At 43.3% G+C, this 24,359-nt stretch overlaps 1 protein-coding gene and 1 long non-coding RNA gene across 2 annotated transcripts in view; both read right to left on the bottom strand.

Moving 5' to 3' along the window:
* CDHR3 (cadherin related family member 3) overlaps window positions 1–21,347 on the bottom strand; it is a 199,593-nt gene extending 178,246 nt beyond the window's left edge. The window contains 1 exon segment of the mRNA XM_066240203.1: window positions 20,600–21,347. Coding sequence (XP_066096300.1) covers window positions 20,600–20,666 — 67 coding nt within the window. The 5' untranslated portion in view covers window positions 20,667–21,347.
* Window positions 21,348–22,182: 835 nt separating this feature from the next.
* Window positions 22,183–24,359, bottom strand: part of LOC136311050 (uncharacterized) — a 43,096-nt gene continuing 40,919 nt past the window's right edge. Inside the window, exons 3-4 of the long non-coding RNA XR_010726674.1 lie at window positions 23,951–24,029; window positions 22,183–23,068 (exon numbers count right to left, since the gene is read on the bottom strand). This is a non-coding gene — a long non-coding RNA (uncharacterized lncRNA). The remainder of the gene's footprint in view (window positions 23,069–23,950; window positions 24,030–24,359) is intronic.

Raw genomic sequence — 24,359 nt, 5'->3', positions numbered from 1 at the left:
AGGATCAAACAAGACACAAAACTAACAGAAAGCAAGATATAAAATGGCAATAGGGAACTCACAAGTATCAATAATTACACTAAATGTAAACGGATTAAACTCACCAATAAAAAGGCACAGAGTAGCAGAATGGATTAAAAAAGAAAATCCAACTGTATGCTGCCTACAGGAAACTCATCTAAGTAACAAGGATAAAAACAAATTCAAAGTGAAAGGCTGGAAAACAATACTCCAAGCAAATAACATCCAAAAAAAAGCAGGTGTAGCAATACTCATATCGGATAATGCTGACTACAAGACAGGAAAAGTACTCAGAGACAAAAATGGCCATTTCATAATGGCTAAGGGGACACTGAATCAAGAAGACATAACAATTCTTAATATATATGCACCAAACCAAGGAGCACCAAAATATATAAGACAGCTACTTATTGATCTTAAAACAAAAACTGACAAAAATACAATCATACTTGGAGACCTCAATACACTGCTGATGGCTCTAGATCGGTCATCCAAACAGAGAATCAACAAAGACATAGTGGCCTTAAACAAAACACTAGAGCACCTGGATATGATAGACATCTACAGGACATTTCATCCCAAAGTGACTGAGTATACATTTTTCTCCAGTGTACATGGATCATTCTCAAGAATTGACCATATGTTGGGCCACAAAAACAACATCAGCAAATTCAGAAAAATTGAAGTTGTACCAAGCATATTTTCTGATCATAAAGCCTTGAAACTAGAATTCAACTGCAAAAAAGAGGAAAAAAATCCCACAAAAATGTGGAAACTAAACAACATACTTTTAAAAAATGAATGGGTCAAAGAAGAAATAAGTGCAGAGATCAAAAGATATATACAGACTAATGAAAATGACAATACAACATATCAGAATCTATGGGATGCAGCAAAAGCAGTGATAAGAGGGAAGTTCATATCGCTTCAGGCATATATGAACAAACAAGAGAGAACCCAAATGAACCACTTAACTTCCCACCTTAAGGAACTAGAAAAAGAAGAACAAAGACAACCCAAAACCAGCCGAAGAAAGGAGATAATAAAAATCAGAGCAGAAATAAATGAATTAGAGAACAGAAAAACTATAGAAAAAATTAATAGAACAAGGAGCTGGTTCTTTGAAAAGATCAACAAAATTGACAAACCCTTGGCAAGACTTACCAAGGAAAAAAGAGAAAGAACTCATATAAACAAAATCCAAAATGAAAGAGGAGAAATCACCACGGACACCGTAGATATACAAAGAATTATTGTAGAATACTATGAAAAACTATATGCCACTAAATTCAACAACCTAGAAGAAATGGATAAATTCCTAGAAAAATACAACCTTCCTAGACTGAGTCAAGAAGAAGCAGAAAGCCTAAACAGACCTATCAGTAGAGAAGAAATAGAAAAAACCATTAAAAACCTCCCCAAAAATAAAAGTCCAGGTCCTGACGGCTATACCAGCGAATTTTATCAAACATTCAAAGAAGACTTGGTTCCTATTCTACTCAAAGTCTTCCAAAAAATTGAAGAAGAAGCAATACTTCCAAACACATTTTATGAGGCCAACATAACCCTCATACCAAAACCAGGCAAGGATGGCACAAAAAAAGAAAACTACAGACCAATATCTCTAATGAATACAGATGCTAAAATACTAAACAAAATACTAGCAAATCGAATACAACAACATATTAAAAAAATAATACATCATGATCAAGTGGGATTCATCCCAGAATCTCAAGGATGGTTCAACATACGTAAAACAGTTAATGTAATACACCATATCAACAAAACAAAGAACAAAAACCACATGATCTTATCAATAGACGCAGAAAAGGCTTTCGATAAAATACAACACAATTTTATGTTTAAGACTCTCAACAAAATGGGTATAGAAGGAAAATATCTCAACATGATAAAGGCCATATATGATAAACCATCAGCTAACATCATATTAAATGGCACTAAACTGAAGGCTTTCCCCCTTAAATCAGGAACAAGACAGGGTTGTCCACTCTCTCCACTCTTATTCAATGTGGTACTAGAGGTTCTAGCCAGAGCAATCAGACAAGACAAAGAAATAAAAGGCATCCATATCGGAAAAGAAGAAGTAAAGGTATCACTTTTTGCAGATGATATGATCCTATACATCGAAAACCCCAAAGAATCCACAAAAAGACTACTAGAAACAATAAGCCAATACAGTAAGGTCGCAGGATACAAAATTAACATACAGAAGTCAATAGCCTTTCTATATGCCAACAATGAAACAACTGAGAAGGAACTCAAAAGAATAATCCCCTTCACGATTGCAACAAAAAAAATAAAATACTTAGGAATAAACATAACAAAGAATGTAAAGGACTTATATAATGAAAACTATAAACCATTGTTAAGGGAAATCGAAAAAGATATAATGAGATGGAAGAATATACCTTGTTCTTGGCTAGGAAGAATAAATATAATCAAGATGGCTATATTACCCAAAGCAATATACAAATTTAATGCAATTCCCATCAAACTTCCAATGACATTTTTTAAATAAATAGAGCAAAAAATCATCAGATTTATATGGAACTATAAAAAACCCCGAATAGCCAAAGCAATCCTAAAGAAAAAGAATGAAGCTGGGGGCATAACAATACCTGACTTCAAACTCTATTATAGGGCCACGACAATCAAAACAGTATGGTATTGGCAGAAAAATAGACACTCAGACCAATGGAACAGAATAGAAAGTCCAGAAATAAAACCACATATATATAGTCAAATAATTTTTGATAAAGGGGCCAACAACACACAATGGAGAAAAGAAAGCCTCTTCAATAAATGGTGCTGGGAAAACTGGAAAGCCACATGCAAAAGAATGAAACTGGACTACAGTCTCTCCCCCTGTACAAAAATTAACTCAAAATGGATCAAAGATCTAAACATAAGACCTGAAACAATAAAGTACATAGAAGAAGACATAGGTACTCAACTCATGGACCTGGGTTTTAAAGAGCATTTTATGAATTTGACTCCAATGGCAAGAGAAGTGAAGGCAAAAATTAATGAATGGGACTACATCAGACTAAGAAGTTTTTGTTCAGCAAGAGAAATTGATAACAAGATAAACAGACAGCCAACTAATTGGGAAATGATATTTTTAAACACCTGCTCAGATAAGGGCCTAATATCCAAAATATACAAAGAACTCATAAAACTCAACAACAAACAAACAAACAATCCAATAAAAAAATGGGAAGAGGATATGAATAGACACTTCTCCCAGGAAGAAATACAAATGGCCAACAGATATATGAAAAGATGCTCATCTTCTTTAGCTATTAGAGAAATGCAAATCAAAACGGCAATGAGATACCACCTCACACCTGTTCGATTAGCTGTTATTAGCAAGTCAGGTAATAGCAAATGTTGGAGAGGCTGTGGAAAAAAAGGAACCCTCATACACTGTTGGTGGGAATGTAAAGTAGTACAACCATTATGGAAGAAAGTATGGTGGTTCCTCAAAAAACTGAAAATAGAACTACCTTATGACCCAGCAATCCCTCTACTGGGTATATATCCCCAAAACTCAGAAACATTGATACGTAAAGACACATGCAGCCCCATGTTTATTGCAGCATTGTTCACAGTGGCCAGGACATGGAAACAACCAAAAAGCCCATCAATAGATGACTGGATAAAGAAGATGTGGCACATATACACTATGGAATACTACTCAGCCATAAGAAATGATGACATCGGAACATTTACAGCAAAATGGTGGGATCTTGATAACATGATACGAAGCGAAATAAGTAAATCAGAAAAAAACAGGAACTGTATTATTCCATACGTAGGTGGGACATAATAGTGAAACTAAGAGACATTGATAAGAGTGTGGTGGTTACGGGGGGGAGGGGGGAATGGGAGAGGGATAGGGGGTGGGGAGGGGCACAAAGAAAACAAGATAGAAGGTGACAGAGGACAATCTGACTTTGGGTGGTGGGTATGCAACATAATTGAACGACAAGATAACCTGGACTTGTTATCTTTGAATATATGTATCCTGATTTATTGATGTCACCCCATTAAAAAAATAAAATTATAAAAAAAAAAAATGCTATGCAAAAAAAAAAAAAAAAAAAGAAACCCAAAGAATTATTAGGAAGAGGGATTACCTGAATTATTTATTGTTTCAAAAGTAATCATTGATTTTCTATAATGCGCAGGTTTGTAAAATGCCTCCTCCCAACAATTTACAAAATAGTGGGATGCCACCAGAAAACAAATGAGAGGAGGAAAGTTATGCATGACAAGATGTTGGATACAGTAATTTATTATCTTATATTAAATTAGATTATAGATGTACAATTTGTAAATCTTTTTAAATGATGAGATTCAGTGCTGAAAGGTTTTTGACAATGAGATACCCACACCCTGTTAGTAGCAATGTAAACTGATACAATTCTTTTCCAAAGCAATTTGATGGCGCATTCAAGAGCATTAAAATGTTCAGACCCCTTGATCCAGTAACTTATGGAAATTTTACTTTAAGGAAATAAGCCAAAGGAAATGAAAAGTTACATGAAGAAATATTTTTATTGAGCACAATTTCTAGTAGTGAAAACTTGGAATCAATGAAAAAGCTTAACAATAGAGGACTATTAAGGTAAATTATAGTAAGGCAACTAAATAAAACACTATGACGCCATTAAAATGTCAATAATGAAGAACTATAATCTGACTAGTGGTGGCACAGTAGACAGTGTCAACCTGGGACACTGCGGTCCTAGGTTTGAAACCCCAAGGTTGCTGGCTTGAGTGCAGGGTCACCAGCTTGAGCATGGGATCATAGACATGACCCCATGGTCATTGGCTTGAGCCTGAGGTCACTGGCTTGAACAAGAGGTCACTCATGCAGTTGGAGCCCCCTGGTCAAGGCACGTATAAGAAGCAATCAATGAACAACTGAAGTGTCACAACTACAAATTGATGCTTCTCATCTCTCTCCCTTCCTCCCTCCTCCCTCTCTCTTTCTTGCAAAATATATAAATAATAAACTATAGAAACATGACAAATGTGGATGATAAAGTACTGAGTGGACAAAAAGCAAAATATAAGATTGTATCTATGTCATAATTGTAGTTGAATAAAAATATAAGACCTATTCTACCTACAAATAAGGACTGAACAGAAACATGAAAATATCCAAATGACTTTATTGTGAGGAATTTGTGAGTGAATTTTGTCTGTTTTTATCTAATAAAGTATATTGATATCATTATAAAGCATGAGTGCAAAAAGGATTTCTACTAGGCTAACAATCTCTTCTGCTTCCAGGTTATGGACTCTAGAGGCCACTCTCACTAATTCCTAACCTAAGCATGTCCTTCCCCTCAGGTGGAGGGAGAAGATTACACTCAGGGTAGCAGGTAGTACAGGGTTAGGGTTTTCACATGTGTCTCTCTCAGGCTCGAAGCAGATGCAGAGATGCATAATGACAAAACTGTGTCTAACACTATTGCAACTGGGGAACTGGTCTGTTTCATGTCAACCTTAGAACAACACTATAAAATAGTGTTCTTTTCTCAGGAGAAACAGGCTTTGCAAAAACAAATGCTCAGTTGGTAGTGGAGCTGATTTTCAAACTGATTCTAAAGTCTCTTTATTCTATTTTCTACATCAGTGGTTTTAAACCACCGGGTCTGCCAGAAATTTTGTGCTGATCTATGAAAGAGTTAACCACCCTGATACTGTATGAAAATTATAGACCCTATATAAATGTACATAACATAATATTTATCATTTAAACCATTTCAAAGTATATAATTCAGTAGTACTAAGTACATTTACAATGTTGTGCAACCATCACCACTGTCTAGTTTGAGAACTTCATCATCCCAAATAGAAACCCAGTATGCAGTCACTCTTCCCTCCTTCCTAACCCCAGCTTCCGGCAATCACCAATCTGCTTTCTGTCTCTATGGACTGGCCTATTTCAGGCATTTCAAATAAATGAAATCATGCAACATGTGGCCTTATGTAACTGACGTCTTTCACTTAAAATGTTTTCAAGGTTCATCCATGTTGTAGCAGGTCAGTATTTCATTCCCTTTTTTCTTTTTTTTCAGAGAGGAGAGAGAGAGGGGGAAAGAGGGAGGGAGAGAGAGAAAGAGAGAAGGGGGAGGAGCAGGAAGCATCAACTCCCATATGTGCCTTGACCAGGCAAGCCCAGGGTTTTGAACTGGCGACCTCAGTGTTCCAGGAGGACACTTTATCCCACTGCGCCACCACAGGTCAGGCAGTATTTCATTCCTTTTTATGGCTGAATAATATTCCATCATGTGGGGATATATATATATATGTGTGTGTGTGTGTGTGTGTATACACACACACACACACATACATACACACACTCTACATTTTACTTATCCATTCATCTGTTGATGAACATTTGAGTTATTTCTACCTTTTGGCTTCCATTCACTCTTTTCTCCAAATGTGAAGTGCCTTAGGGCACAGCATTACAGAACCGGAGAGGGAAAGTTTTGTAAGTTAACAATAACGCTCAGGTGACTTGCCTAGCCTCTGTCCCCGGGGCTAGGGAACCTCGTAGGGTGGGAAGTGCTCTGTACTCAATAAAGCCTTTTATTATTCCACAGTTCGTGGCTCCAGCCCCTTCCTTCTTTATCGGAGGGGGGAAAAATACCTTACATTTTGGTGCTGAGAACCCAGGAGGACTTGAAGTCCGCAAGGACCGCTCCTCTTCCCTTCCCCTTCAAGAAAGAACCAGGATTCCACCCTGTAAAGCCAGTGGCCGCGGCCACCATCACAGCTGCCTGGCCCATGCAGGTTCACATTGGATTCGGACAGTCGGTAAAGAAACAATGGAGCCAAAAACTGGTGGGTCATCATCTTTAATCCTAGCTTGCACCCGGCGGGCAAGTACAACACACACTGGGCTCCAAAACCCACTCATTCAGTGCTCACAAAACTATGGACTTATCCGAGTTTCCTGGAATCAAAGGTTTCTAGTTCACCAGCCTTATTCACCTCTGTTCCCCATCTCCTTCTTTCTCCCTGCACAAACTCTGCACAAACTGGCTTCTCACTCAGCACTCCGCCATCTTGGCTGCTTCTCCTGGCCTCCTCCACGTGGCCTTTCTCTGCTCTGCTCTCTAATGCTAATTTTAGGAACCAAGAGAGCAAGCTCCCGTTCTGCCTCCATTTTATAGTGTAGAAATCAAAACCTTTAATCCAATATACAAAATAGGGAAATCTCTAATACAAAGTCACTTATCTGGGGCATGATGGGATTGCACCACCCCACATCAAAAAGGGTGGGAAAGGCTTAGTCCTAAAACCAAGCCCCAGGCTACAAGGATCCTGCCTGCCCACAGCCTGCCCCCAACACACATTAATATCACCTGGGCGATGGCTTCCACATGGGCAGCGCCATCTTTAACAAAGTGAGCATAATATATTTTATCTGCCCAACACACCCACTTCGGCACATGGTGCGGTAAGTCCCCTGCCTCCAGCCTTCCCCTCAGTTCTTTCCGCTGAGACTCCCTGTCCGAAACCGTAGCTACGTCAGAGATCTCTTTCCGTCTGAGCACGTGTGTGCCCGTGGAGATGCCTCAAGCACATCCACTTTACCTTATCCATCTGGTGGCCAGAGCTTGAGTTTTGGGACGCCGATACTAATCTCTGACCACTCTGAGGACTAAGGGTGGCCATAGGGCACAGGAATCTCCCTCCATAAAGAAGAAGAAACTGTTCTTCTCCGCTGGAGCCAGGCCACAGAATCCACTGAATTAGCCTCCTGAAGGGACTTTTGGTTTTAACACCCTCACCAATTTAACTATCGCCAAAAAAGCTGGGAGCTGGTTGGAGATCCCTTACATTTACGGCTTCTAATTATCCGCGTGCCTGTCCTTAATCTCTGTGCCACCTGTTCCACCACACAGGCCCTTTTTCTGGCCAGAGAAAGCTCACCTAAAACCTCCACTCCTGATCTTTCCTTCTCCATGGACTCCCAACTCTCTCCCCCTCCTGCCTGACCCCCGGGGGCGCCTCTATCTCAGGACTTCTCTCTGGTCCCTCTGCGGACCTCTCTCGCTCGGGTCTCTTCCCTCTGAGAGCCCCCTCCCCTCCCTTGGCACCACTATCATCTCTCTTTCTCCTCCCCTGATGGCCAGGGGCCCCTCCCTTCTCCACTGTGTTCTTTTTTTTTTTTTTTTAATTATTTATTTTTTACATTTTATTTATTCTTTTTTTTTTTTTTTTTTTTTTTTTTTTTAGAGAGAGGAGACACAGAGAGAGGAAAGAGATAGAAAGAACAGAGGGAGGAGCAGGAAGCATCAACTCCCATATGTGCCTTGACCAGGCAAGCCTGGGTCCACTGTGTTCTTAAACCCCTCCTCCGTCAGGCCTTTCTTTACCTACTATTGGCTCTTACACCGGTTTGCAGGACCCCAAGGCCCAACCCCAATTTTCTTTCAGGAAGTTCTGGCCCTGTCCTGCCTCTAGCTCTAGCGTTTCCAGCTGGATCTGGGTGCCGGGCTCCCTAGGAGCCCCCCTCCTCTTATTCTCAACCCCCAAACCCCTATCCGGGACCTGTGAACATGGCATTTAAAGTTTGTAATGGTCCCAACTAGTAGAAACAGGCCAAGGCTGTTTGCCAGGCCCGCATGCAGCAGTAGGTAACTCTCCAAACCCAGGCTCTTGTGGCAGCCCTGAGGCTGGCAGAGCAACAGGGGCAAGGCACAGTCCAAGCCGCATAGAGAAATCCTACCAGCAACTTGCTTTAAGTGTGGCAAGCAAGGTCATTGGTCCCGGCAGGGCCCCTGCCCGCAGCTGCCCACTGAGCCTTGCCCTGACTGCAAGCATCCCGGTCACTGGTGGAGCAATGCCCCTTTGGGCAACAGGCTTTTCCTCAGAGTCTCTATATGGAGGACAAGCCGCCCGAATGGGGAGGCCAATCCAGCCAGGTGAGTGCATCACTCAAACTCCTAGGACACGGCCTGGACTCGGAGAACCCAGGGTATGCTGCAACTAGTGGGTAAGTCCATCTCATTTCTTGTGGACACGGGGGGCTACCTTCTCTGTTTTGCCATCACACTCTGGACCTCTAGTTCCCTCACAGGTCTTGGTTATGGGAATGGATGGGACACCCCTTTTCCTTTTTGCGCACCACTCCTGAGATGCAGTTTTTCCCCCTTCGTACACCACTCCTGGCATACAGTTTTGCCTCAAGCTTGCCTCCATGCAGGACCACTGGCAGTTGGAACCACTGAATTCTATCCATCTCCATCTCACCAAAAGACTGGACCCTACAGATCCTCCTATTACTCCTTTATTAAAATCCTTACAGGACTGCATCCGCAAAGTTTCTCAACTCACAGCCAAACAGATGTTCCTCCTGACACCCCTCAAAACCACCACCAGCCAATCTCCCCTCCCCATGACACCCCCACTCAGTAGGAAGTAGCCAGATGAATAAACGGCGCCCCTATTCTATTTAACACAAAAGCTCAGAATGTAAGGTCGGTGGATAATGGGGGATGGTCATGTGAGGAACTCAGACCCGGAAACTTTGGCTAGGACAGCCCACAACCAAGCGCGCCAAAAGAAACTTCCCAGGACCTCTTTGGAAAAGAGCGACACCTCCGTAAGCCAGTGAGATTTCACCACGTCATATTAGATCGACCACCCTAGGGACCCTCTCACGGAGATCACCCCTTGCGACTTGCCTAGCCTCTGTCCCCGGGGCTAGGGAACGTCCTCCAGTGGGAAGCACTCTGTACTCAATAAAGCCTTTTATTATTCAAAAAAAAAACCCAAAACAATAACGGTCAGGAGTAGACTTGTGTTGTCAAAGTGTAATCTCCAAAGATGCATTGGCATCACCTAGAAACTTGCTATAAATACGAACTCTCTGACTATGTCCAGACCTTCTGAATCAGCAGCTCTGGGAGTAGGGCACAGCACTCTATGTTTTAATAACCCCCAGGTGACTCGGGCACAGCAGAAGTTTGAGAACCACTGGAGTAACTGACACAGGCATGAGGTTCCAACTGGAAGTGTTTCTGCTGCCTTCGCTCAGTTCCAGTGGCCCACACTGCACATGAAGCACTGTCCAGCCTTGGGCAGCCTCCCTGGTAGCTCAGTCATAGCACCCTATCTTGTTAGACCCAAGATGCTAATGTCATTGAGTTCAGCTGGTACATGAGACAAGGCTGACACGACACTGTCAAGTTATCCCTGCTATCTGTAATAAACAAACACCTGTTGTAAGAAACAAACTGGATTACAGAGCTGCATCCTGGCAGTTGACATTGTTCAGTGTCTCCTACCAGGGAAGTACAATCAAAACATGTTCGCTGTGATAATAATACCCGAAAACCACTGGCAGGGGCTCCACGGCAGCCTTCTGCTCCTCCTCCTCCCCTGGAGAGGACCCTGCTCTTCCAGCCGGCCTGGACCCCTGCTCACTCCCCAGGCCTGTGGGTCCCTTGTCATGCCACCGTGCATTTGCTCAGGCTGTTTCTCCTCCCTGTGACACCCTCCTACTCAGTCCCCACTTATCAAATCCCATCATCTAAACCTCAGTCCAACTTCCACTTTCTCCCCAGAAGGCCTAGTGCCCCTTCCCAGCCAATATCAATAGCCATCTCCTCTTTTTCTCCCTTATTTTTGGCACCACCATTTCTCACTTTAGCCAACTCCTATTTGAAGTCTCTTTTTTAACAGATTTAATTTTTTTAGAACAGTTTTAGACTGACTCATGGCAAAACTGAGCAGACACTACAGGTATTTCCCATAGACCCTCTGCTTCTCCCCAACATACAGCCTCCCCCATCTCAACATCCCCACCGGAGCGGCACACTTGGTACAATAGATTGATCCACATTGACACATCATTATCACTCCAAGTCCTTTGTTTACATTCATTATGTTCGCTCTTGTTGGCATACATTCTACAGATTTGGACAAAGGTATAGTGCAGGTCGGGAAACTTTTGGCTGAGAGAGCCATGAATGCCACCTATTTTAAAATGTAATTCCGTGAGAGCCATACAACAACCCGTGCACGTGACACACTATCCAGTAAAAATTTGGTGTCACAGAGGACAGCTGTGATTGGCTCCAGCCACCCGCAACCATGAACATGAGCAGTAGGAAATGAATGGATTGTAATACATGAGAATGTTTTATATTTTTAATGTTATTATATTTTTTCATTAAAGGTTTGTCTGCGGGCCAGATGCAGCCATCAAAAGAGCCACATCTGGCTCTCAAGCCATAAGTTCCCGACCCCTGGTATAGTGGCACGTATCCACCTGCTGTGCCATACGGAGTATGTCCACTGCCTTGAAACCCTCTGTGTGGCAGCTGCTCATCCCTCCCCCTCAACCCCTGGCAACCACTGACCTTCTTACTGTCTGTAGTTTTGCCTTTTCTGGAATGTCATATAGTTGGAATCAGAGAGTATCTAGCCTTTTCAGATGGCCTTCTTTCACTTAGTAATATGCACTTAAGCATCCTCCATGTCTTTTCATGGCTTTACAGCTCATTTCTGGTCATTTTTATTATATTATTTTGTCCTTACATTATAAAAACTTAGTTGCCAACTATTCTATAAGCTCTGATACATAAGATGTAGCAGGGAGGAAATACTACTTAAAACCATGACTGTGGCCACTTTCACATATTAGGCCATAAATTATCTTCCAGTGAAGAAGCACACTGTAAGAGCCTGGAGAAGACTTTATGGGTGAGAGAAGCAAGCTCTGAACCAGCATTGAAGTAAAGCGGAAAACACAGAATGCGCTACGTTCTGCTCTGTAAGTAAGTCACTGGAATTTGGGGATTGGAGGAGGCAGTTAGCTGGGCAGAGAGCAGCTCCTTGGGAAGAGCAGCCGAAGTAGCTGATGGCAAGCCAGAAGCTTAGGAGACATGGCCTATGATCCTAACAAGGGACAGGACACTTGCCTGTAGTGCTTTGTGCTCCAACTTCTCCACATTGGGCCAAAGTTTGGGGACAAGTGGGCCCTGTACAGCAGGGGGCGTCACAGGCAGGGTAAGAGAGTCACCACCAGGACCTGACAAGCCTGGATGGTGGGCTGAACAGGAGGCCGCAGCCCTTCAGAGAGTCTCGGGAAATTCTGAGGAGGGCCCAGCTCTCACAGAGGGGAGCTGGGGACTCTGCCAATTCGTGTGGACACACAAGAGGAGGACCCCAAAGTCTGTACCACCTGGAGTCCTACTTCTGTCACAGTTATAACCATGCAATATCTGCCATGCCAAAACAGCACAATACTCTTACTTGGCCTTTCTAGAACATTCTACTATGATGGTGGTTACAGGATGGGGGAGGTTTAGAAGGTTTCCTGTCAGATAGTTTAGAACGTCTAATACATTAGGAAAAAAATCAATAAAAGGACTGTATTGAATATCCTATGGCTATCATATATTCATTTTTTGAAATAGTCAAAACAGGAATTTAACTTCCTTGACACTTTTTCAAACCAAAATTATTACAGCCATAATACACAGAGAACTATGGGTCTTCAATCACCCATTTGTCTGTGCATTCGAGTGACTTGAAGATCCAAGGTGGATCCTGGCCCTGCTCCTGTCTGACCTCCCCTCTTCTGAGTTGAGGTCATAAGAACACGTGGGTAAGGCTCCTGAGCAACAGTAGGTTTTCCTGGCTGACGGGGGAGCCACCCCACTCCACAATAACTGGCCCCAAACAACATTGGCCTGTCAGGCTTTTCATACACGTTTTCTTGAATTCACTGATGCCTAAGATTTGTCAAAGGCTCAGTTGCCAGGACCACCACAAGGATGTTGAGTCCAACCAGTCTTCCAGAGAGACAAAGGGGGGGGGGGGGTGCCAGCTCTGGAGCCTGCCCGCCCGGGTGGGAAGCCTGGCTAGGGATCATGTGCTCAGTGGGCCTGGGCCTATTTTCCGGGCCTTGGTTCACTCATCTGCAAAACTGAGATGACCATATTACCAACCTCAAGTGGTTGTTGTAAGACTTAAATGTAATGCGTGTTGAGGGCCCCTCATCATGCTCACAGACATCAGCTCCCATACCCCTAGTTAAGTCGAAACAAGAGCGAGCACTGTGCCTGAGCCTGCCACACGCCTGTCAGTGCAATGCCTCCTGTCGGTTATGCTCTGGCTTGTTGCCATTAGCCTCTATTAAAGGACAGCCAGTGGCACTTGTCACTGGGTTTACACTCAGAAGTTATTGAGGACATCATTTCTAAAACTGCAGAGTCCTCCTCCTTCTCAGGACTCTGGAGAGCTTCTCGTTTCCACCTTGGCCTGGAAGCTGCCTTTCCTGATCCTGTTTTCCTCTCATGATCATTGTGAACAATTACCTAATCAGGTTTTCCTCTTCACATGGCCCCAAGAGAGCCAGTGCGACTTTGTGCAGATATGTTTGTACAGGCGTCAAATCTGGCTCTGTTTTTTTACCCTGGCCCTTATTTTCCTAACTCTGTGTCGTTCTCTGCCTTGTGACATTCACCATCATCATCATCACCATCCACTGAGCACCCACAGGGAGCCAGGCTTATGCTGGGACTTCACATGAACTGTCATTAATACCTGCCCAGTTCCACCAGGAAGACATCATTTCCAGTTTAAAGATAAACACGGGTGCAAGAAGATCAAGATCCAACTAGGTCCCCAGGATCTCAGCCACACTGTTACACACACCAAACCGATGCTCTCTCCCAGAACAGAGGCATTTCTTTATAGTGTCATAAATCCTTTATGGAACAAGTCACAGTATAAATCAATCAATCCCACTTTAAATGATGTCTTCCCTTGCTAGTTTCTTTATGTAACTGGTGGAACTGAGTGTGGTGTCTGATACTTCAGAGCCCCGAGTGAGTCCCAGGCCAGCCTGGCCAGCAGCCCTAGGGGTGAAAGGAAGACCAGGAAGCAGGAAAACAGAAGTGTCACAGGCACCGTTGGTGGTCACAAGGCCTGCCTTCCTCACTCCCCTCCAGGCTCAGGAGCAGGACCAGGGCCCATGGGTTTTCAGCCTGTGCCATGACACTCGCTGACCCAACGGAGTTCCAGCTGAATGACCCTGAGCAAGTTGTTTAACCTTTCAGAGCCCAGTGCTCCATCTGTAAAATGAGGATGCTGGTAGTTACTACTTCAGAGGAGTACCAGGGAACAGCATAAATTAATATATAGAAAACAATTTAACTACACTTTGTACATACTAAGTACCTTACTAAATGCCAGCTATTACTATTACTGGGTCTGCAAAGTACTTAGAATGACTAGCAATTGATGTTAGCTATTATCCCCTCCTTGACAATTAAGACTGAACTATAAGCACCACTCCAGGAAGCGCTGTCTCCACCACGTGCAGGGCAGGCATCCCTAGCAGCTCCTTGATGGGAAATTGGTGCAAGTCCGCCCAGCTCCTCGGGACTCACCGAAGCAAGGAGGGAGGATGGGAGGAGGTAAGAGAGTGAAGACAAACGATCTCAGATGCAGCTGGAGGCGGCTTTCTCAGCCCCACAAGAGAAAGAGCCCAGCCTTTGAATTTCCAAACCAAATAAAACTCATGTGCTCAACTCTAAGCAGTATAGAGACAATCAGCTTCAAGGCCTACTGACTGCTTTCTCCTCCTGCAGCCCAAATGCAGATAGGAAAGGAGGTTAAGGAGGAAGGCAGTGCCCGCCCTGCTGTTGTCCTGCTGTTGTGGGGAAGCAGGAGGCCAAGAAGAAGGTAAATTCTGTGTTCGAGAAAACGCCCTAGTGTTTTGGCACTGGACAGGACATCTAGCCCAATGGGGATCTCGCCTACTCTGTAAATGCCCGCCACATTTGGCTGCAGCGGCACAGGACTGTTTATAGAAGACTCTGGAAGCCCCTCCTGCCATTAACCGGTTTACCCAGGCCTCGGACCACCAAACAGCTACTTAGCTGCTTCTGCTGGCCCACAAGCACAGAGCAGAGACAAAGCAAGCGAAGACACAGAAATTGTTGGCCCATGTGAGGAAAAGCTGCTGGCACAGGGGACATCCCCAGCAGGGGGCCACCTGTCCTCCAAGCAGGGGACAGTGCTAACCCCTGCTTAGCACTGTCTCGCCTGGCTGGTGGTGATAGCACACGATGTGGCTCCTGTCCTGCTGGTCGTCTTCCTGCCTGCCTGCACTGTAAGGTGGGGTTCCCTACTGTGCTGTCCAGGGGAAGGCCAGTGGGTGGCTACACACAGGAAGACCTACCACACCAGCACCTTCACACAGGCTAACAGGAGGACAAAGGAGCTCTGGCTAAGCTGGTGGCAGCACGCAGACTAATTACAATGACAGATATGATGAGACCCCCCCACCACTGGGAGGCAATGTTCTGGGTGCAAAGTTGCTGGCTTGCATTGCCGAGCTAGAAACAGCCAGCGCTCAAGAGCTGGCCACCAAGCTGGGCTAAGTGTGCACTGTTGAGTTTTCTGCGCATAAAAGTAATAAAAATTCTCCTTCAAAAAATAAAAATGACCTAATGACTGAGGATGTTTCTTATGTAAACTCCCATGATCAAACAGAGCACATTTCGTCTTCCTTTCTAAGTCCTCCAGCCCCCTGAGGCTGTGGTGAGGCTGAGGCCGTGGTGGGGTGGGCTAGAGGTGAGAACAACATGGGACCACACCAGCCTTCCCTCCACCTGCTCCTCACAGCTGCTTTTCTCCTCTCTGCCCACACCAATCATTTCTCCTTATTGTCAGACCTCCAGGCATGGAAAGTTACTTTGGCAAATTAAATTTAAAGATGCGGTCAGAAATAGACACAGGGACATTTATTGAGAAGAATTTCTAAGGAGAAAAACACAAACTACAGAAACAGAAGCTGGACCACAGCAAAAAGGTGGTTCCTAAGGCTTCAGGTAAAGAAACAAGCATGACAGGAAAACACAAATAGGAGAATAGAATCCGAGACTTGGGAAGCATGGTTATTCTTATATAACTTTTATTAAATGCTCACTGTGCGCCACGCATGTACATATCATCTCATTTGATCTTTGGAGGAAAGTGGATACCATGACCCTCACCACTTATAGATGGGTAAACTAAACCTTAGAGCTGTTTAGAGATTTGCCTGATTACTGTGTCTAGTATGAACCATGAAAGATTGGAGAAAATTCAAAACAGATCCAAAAAGATAAATGAGGTATCTAAAATGCAAGGCTTAGGGCCCTGGCTTGTTGGCTCAGCGGTAGAGCATTAGCCTGGCGTGCGGGGGACCCAGGTTCGATTCCCGGCCAGGGCACATAGGAGAAGCGCCCATTTGCTTCTCCACCCCACCACCCTCCTTCCTCTCTGTCTCTCTCTTCCCCTCCTGCAGCCAAGGCTCCATTGGAGCAAGGATGGCCCGGGCGCTGGGGATGGCTCCTTGGCCTCTGCCCCAGACGCTAGAGTGGCTCTGGTCACGGCAAAACGACGCCCTGGAGGGGCAGAGCATCGCCCCCTGGTGGGCAGAGCGTCGCCCCTGGTGGGCGTGCCGGGTGGATCCCAGTCGGGCGCATGCGGGAGTCTGTCTGGCTGTCTCTCCTCATTTCCAGCTTCAAAAAACAAAAAACAAAACAAAAAAAAAAATGCAAGGCTTTATCAAGAGGTAAAAAGTCAAAGAATTGTTTAGCATAGTGAAAACAGGGCTGCAGGGAATTGGAGAGTGAAAGAAAACTTTGTACCGAAGTCCCTTCCCTTTTCCTAATGGATCCTTGACTGTCCCAGTGATGTGGCTGGGAACTAGCCCCACCCTCAATCCAGGAGAGCTCTCATGTGCCCCAGCCAATCAGCACTAACCACCTCATACACACACACACACACACACACACACACACACTCTCTCTCTCTCTCTCTCTCTCTCTCTCTCTCTCTCTCCACAGTGAGTGAGGAAAGAATAGGTAAAGACCCAATTTCATCCAGTGGGATTTGACGTGTGTTTTGTTTTCTGGGGTTTGCCAAGAAAAAAACATTTGTTTTCTTCCATGGAAGCTCCCAAAAAACATTCTGTGTCCATTGGGTCTGAATAAGGAAGCATGTGGCCTTCAGTGGCAATGGCCACTGCTTGCCCTCAAATATTCATTGTCCCCTTCTTCTTGGGAATAAGAATGGTTCAATTTCCAGCTGGGCATATTTGAGTTCAACAAAAGATTCTATTTCCCAGTCTCTTTTTCAACCACCCTATTTGACTAAGGTCTAGCCAATGAGACGAAAGCAAAAGGGTTGTGTAGTACTTCCAAAGAGTTTCCTTACAGGAGAAGAGGCAAGCCTTTCTTAGGTTCCTTCCTCAGGCCTAGAATGCAGATGTAATGGTTGGAGCTCCAGCACTTATTTTGGACCAGGAGGTGACCCTGAGAAACGGAGCAGTGGACTAAAATGTGCATCAAGTTAGACATCTGGCCCCGGAATGGGATGCAGCCACCATACCAGCTATGGGCTATCTCTAAATTTCTCCTACATTAGGGAGAAATATACTTCTATCAGATTATAGCCACCATTATAGTATATTTTCCATCACACTGGGTAAATTCAATTCTAACAGATGGACCTAAGCTTCTGCTGACAGCTATCTTACAACTACAAAGGAAGACAGATGAGGAATAAAACTGATAAAATAAAATAAAAAGTAGCAGAGAAGAAACAAAAGGAAACCAGACTTTTCAATCCATCTCGGGGCTGCTGGGTCAAGCTAACTTTATTGCAGGACTTCCTGGTTACATGAACCAATAAAGTCTCTTGTTTTTAAAGCGACTTTGAGTTGGAGGTTTTGCCACTTGCAACTGAAAGCATCCTAGTGTATGCATGCTTAATAATACTCTTAAGGAAGTAATACATTAGTGCACAGTATTTCGTGTCCAAGGAAAGCAGTATAAGCAGAAGTATATTTAAAGTGCATCTGAGCTTTCCTTACAGTGGAATCACTAAACATACGAATAAGGCCTGAACAACTTTTTAAAATCACTTAACATTTACTGAATCCATACTGGTCCAGGTATTTGATGTAAGTTATCATTCATCCCTGCAGTAGTACTGAATGGCAGAAATTATTCCATTTTACACATGAAGAAATCAAGGCCCAGAGGTTCAAATAAGTGGCCCAAGGTCACATAACTATTAAAGACACAGCTAGGACTGCAAACCAGGCCTGCAGGGGTCCTACACCCATGATTTTTGTACTACACAGAGCCATAAAGTCCTTCTAGGCCGAACTCTTTTTTCAATCTCTGCCTTTGGGAACTTCACAGCTTAGGCACTTTTGAGAAGCATTTGTATCAGTCTGACCACAAAGAGAGACCTGCAGTTGAGTGACCCGGCGTGTCTTCCTGGTTGGAGATAGGATTGTAACCTCTCTTTCCCACCCTATCCTGCCCTCTCTCACTCTCTGGCTTCCTTGAAGGAATGGCATATTTGGGCACTTTGCCTATTTCTTCCTCTTTGGGATTAGACAGGGTGTTCAGAGCACATGTCCTAGATCAGGGGTCCCCAAACTACGGCCCGCGGGCCACATGCGGCCCCCTGAGGCCATTTATCCGGCCCCCACTGCACTTCCGGAAGGGGCACCTCTTTCATTGGTGGTCAATGAAAGGAGCACATTGACCATCTCATTAGCCAAAAGCAGGCCCATAGTTCCCATTGAAATACCGGTCAGTTTCTTGATTTAAATTTACTTGTTTTTTATTTTAAATATTGTATTTGTTCCCGGTTTGTTTTTTTACTTTAAAATAAGATATGTGCAGTGTGCATAGGGATTTGTTCATAGTTTTTTCTATAGTCCGGCCCTCCAACGGTCTGAGGGACAGTGAACTGGCCCCCTGTGTAAAAAGTTTGGGGACCCCTGTCCTAGATACACATCCAGCCCACTATCCTTCTTACTAGTATTTGTTCTACTCCTCAGCTCGATGTTTGAATTTCCCTTTCATTTAACATGGTCAGTTGGACACTCTGCTCCAAAGTGACCTTGGCACCAGGTGACTGGGGCTGATATAGTGCATCGGAACTGAATACACCTGATACCCAATTCACACTGGGTTTTCGAGACCTGTTTTTTGCTTATGAATGGACACACTAAAAGGTTTTATTAATATTTATTGAAGTTTAAGCATATTATGTTTATTTGCTAATATTACATAATTCACTATAAGCAAAGCTAACTCTAGATGTTAAGTCAAGTGAGGTGTACTACCTGTGACTCTATGCTATTTAAAAATGATTCTTTTTTTGTTAAATATTTTTAAGTATTTCAATGTAAAGAAAAGACAAAATTTCTTTCTCTTGGTCAAATTACTACATTTTATACTTAGATTAAGTCATCGCTTCTTCATAATCTTCAAATGAGGTAATATCAGTGACCATGGTATGTAAAGGAATATATAACTCTCAGTAATTAATATTTCTTAGACTAATAATGACATTGTCTTCCAAGACAAGTCAGTTTCAAACTTTTATATACATGAGTTACCAGGGTATGATTTATTGTGGAACTCTCACTACATTAAACAATATATAAGCGAGTTTCCCAAATATACCAATTTACTGGAGCCTTTACCACTGCCATGAGCCACTAAAGAGTTTCACTGGTGGCCTATAAAAGAAGCAATGGGGGCTCTGGCTTATTAGCTCAATCAGTTAAGAGCGTCTTCCCGAAACAGCAAGGTTACGGGTTCCATTCCCAGTCAGGGTACACACAAGAAGCAACCAACGAATGTACGACTGAGTGGAACAACAGATGAACGCTTCCTTCCTCTTCCTCTCTCTTTCCCTTCCTCTCTCTCTCTCTCAAAAAAAAGAAGCAATGGGGCTATTTCTGCAAACAGGAAATAGATATTTCCCAATAAGCACTTAAAAGGGAGAAATTCTGCCTTAATATATTTTATATGCTGATACAACATCTGGTAGAACACTGTTAAAATAGTCTATAATCAAAAGAATGAGAAAAAATTGCCTGACCGGGCGGTGGCGCAGGGGATAGAACATCAGACTGGGATGCGGAAAACCCAGGTTCGAGACCCCGAGGTTGCTAGCTTGAGCAAGGGCTCATCTGATTTAAGCAAAAAGCTCACCAGCTTGAGCCCAAGGTTGCTGGCTCAAGCAAGGGGTTACTCAGTCTGCTGAAGGCCCGCAGTCAAGGCACGTATGAGAAAGCAATCAATGAACAATTAAGGTGTTGCAATGTACAACGAAAAACTAATGATTGATGCTTCTCATCTCTCCGTTCCTGTCTGTCTGTCCCTGTCTATCCCTCTCTCTGACTCTCTCTCTAAAAAAAACAAAAAAAAAAACAAAAACAAAAACAAAAAAAGAATGAGAAAACAAGCCATGGACCTGGCGAAAATATTTGCAAAAGATACATCTGATAAAGGACTGTCATCCAAAATATACAAAGAACTCTTAAAACTCAGCAATAAGAAATCAAACAACCCAGTTAAAAAGTGGACAACTTATTAACAGACATTTCACCAAAGAAGACATACAAACGTCAAGCATATGACAAGATGATCAGCATCATATGTCATTAGGAGATTACAAAACAACACAACAATGAGATGACACTGCATACCTGTTAGAATAGGCAGAATCCAGAAAATCCCCAAAGCCGACAAAGTTGGAACAACAGGAACTCTCATTCATTGCTGTGAGAATGAAAAATGGTACCACTTTGGAGGACAGCTGGTTGGTTTCTTACAAAACTAAACACACTCTTACCATATGATCCAGCAATCTTGCTCTTGGTATGTACCCAAATGAGGTGAAAACTTATGTCCACACAAAAACCTTTCATGGATATTAATAGCAACATTATTCATCGCTGCCAAACCTTGGAACCTTGGAAGCAACCAAAATGTCTCTCAGTAGGTAAATAGATAAATAAACTGTGGTATATCCAAACAATGAAACATGATTCAGCACTAAAAAGAAATGAGCTACCAAGACGTGAAAAGACATGGAGGAAACTTAAATTCACATTATTAAGTAAAAAAAGCCAGTCTGAAATATCTATATACTGTATGATTCCAACTATATGACATTCTGGAAAATGCAAAACTACAGAAATAGTAAAAAGGTCAGTGACTTCTTAGGGTTTAGGGTTGGGGGTGAATAGGCAGAGAACAAAGGGTTTTTAGGAGTGAAACTATTTGTATGATATTATAATGGTGGATACATGTCATTATACATTTGTCCAAACCCACAAAACATACAACAAGAGTGAACAGTAAAGTATGGGTTTTGGGTGATAATTATGTGCTAATATAAGTTTATTGATTATAATAAATATATTACTTGAGTAGGGCATGTGAGCAGGAGGGATACAGGAACTCTGTACTTCCTACTCAATTTAATTATTTTTTTTTTAATTTATTTTTATTTTTATTTTTGTATTTTTCTGAAGCTGGAAACTGGGAGAGACAGTCAGACAGACTCCTACATGCGCCCGACCAGGATCCACCCGGCACACCCACCAGGGGGCGACGCTCTGCCCACCAGGGGGCAATGCTTTGCCCATCCGGGGCGTCACTCTGTTGCGACCAGAGCCACTCCAGCGCCTGGGGCAGAGGCCAAGGAGCCATCCCCAGTGCCCGGGCCATCTTTGCTCCAATAGAGCCTAGCTGTGGGAGGGGAAGAGAGAGACAGAGAGGAAGGAGAGGGGGAGGGGTGGAGAAGCAGATGGGCGCTTCTCTTGTGTGCCCTGGCCGGGAATCGAACCCGGGACTTCCGCACGCCAGGCCGACACTCTACCACTGAGCCAATCGGCCAGGGCTTCCTATTCAATTTAAACTGCTCTAAAAGTAAAGTCTATTCAAAAATAATACGTCTTCAATAAACTCAACTTAATTAACATAATTTAATTAACTACTTCATTGTAGGTGCAATGATAAATTCAGTTGTAATGACAACCCTCAGCTACTGCACATATAGTTAAAACAGTTATCATTCTAAGATCTTAAAAGGAACTATATGCAACTCAGCTCTTATATATTCTTCCCATGGAGAACATCAGGGTCTATTTTACAACCCCAGGCCAAATAACCAACCACAACCAAGTAAGTTCTGTCAGGTAACAGCAAAGGTTCAACCAAAGCCAACTACAGAAATGCCACTGTACGCCTCTATCAACAAAAACTAGCTGCTAGCAATCCCAATCTGAGGTACAGAAAAAGGAGACTTCATTCAGGGGAACAGTTTACATGGTATTAAAACAGCCTTTGGACCTCAGAGAAAACTGGAAGTGGGCTCCCTTGAGACAAATGGAAGGCTCCACTTATGTATATATATAGAGAGAGAAACTGCTCACTCTGGTCCTTTCATGCAAATGAAGAACCTAAATTTGCACAATTTGATAGGTCCAAATGACACTGTGTGGTCAGAATTGCACATTCTGATTGGTCATTATGAAGCCATTCTGATTGGCCTGTAGACACAAATGAGGCTATAGCTGCTTGGCTTTGATTGGATGGGGCAGGTCTCAGCTCATTGATCAAAATACAATTCCAGGAACTCCTTTATAACATTCAGCTCAGACAGCAGAAACCTAGTGCAGGAGATTTGGCATCTTAGTCTGTGTGTGGCTTTTCACTGAAATACTGTGTGTGTGTGTGTGTGTGTGTGTGTGTGTGAGAGAGAGAGAGAGAGAGAGAGAGAGAGAGAGAGAGAGGTCCCCTGTAAACAACACTCCTACCCTCTGATTATGAATTTGGGCCCCATTAACCACAAGGAGTCCTTTTTGACAGGTATATTCCTTCTTAGAATCAACACCTCCATTATCCTGCAGGCTGGTAGCAGAGGCCTTGCTTCTGAAAAGCAGAGCAGTGAATTTCCACTGGACACAGTCATGAAAATAAACCAAAGAAGTTCTTGTAACCCTGGAAACAAAGCCAGACATATCATTTCAGTCTAAAGGGCAGATTCTAAACAGCCCGAATGCTATCAAACACCATCGTTAATGCCGCAAACGTAGTCTTCACACTAACATGCCATTCGTGGGAGGTGTGGCAGGAAAAGTCCATATAAAAAGATCAGCACCTCTGGTCTGAAATAAAAGAAATAAGTGTGAAAGAATGTTTTATGCAAATTATTTCTCTTCCAAAGCTTAGAAAGATATTTCATGACAGTCAGAAGTGCTCTTTACAACTACTGTCAGCTAAAAGACTAAAAGAAAACAACCCCACAGGGAAAATCATTTTACTCTGCCTCAAGGGTTCTGAGGAAGTTCATGACTACCAACATGAAAGTATACTCAAATAGCTTATATAACAGGATACGCACTGGAGTTAGGAGGTTCATATTTATTATTTATTTTTGTGTGTGTGACAGAGGCAGAGAAAGGGACAGATAAGGACAGACAGGAAGGGAGAGAGATGAGAAGCATCAACTCCTTGTTGTGGCACCTTAGTTGTTCATTGATTGCTTTCTCATATGTGCCTTGACCGGGGTGGGGGGGTGGGGGGGGGGCTACAGCAGACCGAGTGACCCCTTACTCAAGCCAGAGATCTTGGGCTCAAGCTGGTGACCTTGGGGTTTCGAACCTGGGTCCTCTGCGTCTCAGTCCGACACTCTATCCACTGTGCCACCACATGGTCAGGCAGGAAGTTCATATTTAAAAAGAAAATAGTCCAGCCTCCTATTGGAAACCTTGTTAAAATAATTCAAGGTTCTTTGAAAGGACCATGAAAGGCAGTTAGTCCAACTGCCCACCTACTGCAGGAATCTCTTCTAAAGCACATGTGATAAACCGTCCTGCTGCCCCTGACTAGAGAGAGAGAATCTGCTGTTCTCTAAAACTCCCTATCACATCATTAGGATGTTTTTGCTTATCATTAGTAAAACCTGCCTCCATCTAATTGCCCAGCACTGGGCTATACCATCCCTCTAGAACCAGAGAATGAGAACAATCCCTCTTCCTAGTCCTTACCAGCTGCATGACCTTCAGCAAGTTACTGAATTCCTCCACGCCTCATCTGTAGCCATTGACATGGAGATGATAATAGCACCTATTTAGTAGGGTGAAAATGAGGACAGAATATTAGTACACTGCCTGGTGATGATTAACATACCCATAATTATTAGCTATTACTATAATTAGATATTGTACACACAACCTTCCCAATAACTATGGAATGGTGATTCTATTGTTAGGTTTCAAGGAACAGACATTCTCATATTACTTTAGTCAGTGATTGTCAGCCTTTCTGTGGAATGCTAGATTTGGGGTGCTATGTAGTTGAAGGATAAATGTGAATGGATCCACATTTATCCTGGGATTCACCTTGTCCCCTCCTGCATCACCATTGTTTGGCTCTGACTTTATCTCCCTAACAGAC

This window comes from Saccopteryx bilineata, chromosome 7 (genome assembly GCF_036850765.1).
Source record: "Saccopteryx bilineata isolate mSacBil1 chromosome 7, mSacBil1_pri_phased_curated, whole genome shotgun sequence".
Classification (NCBI taxonomy): domain Eukaryota; kingdom Metazoa; phylum Chordata; class Mammalia; order Chiroptera; family Emballonuridae; genus Saccopteryx; species Saccopteryx bilineata.
This window is presented reverse-complemented; position numbering and strand designations above follow the sequence as displayed.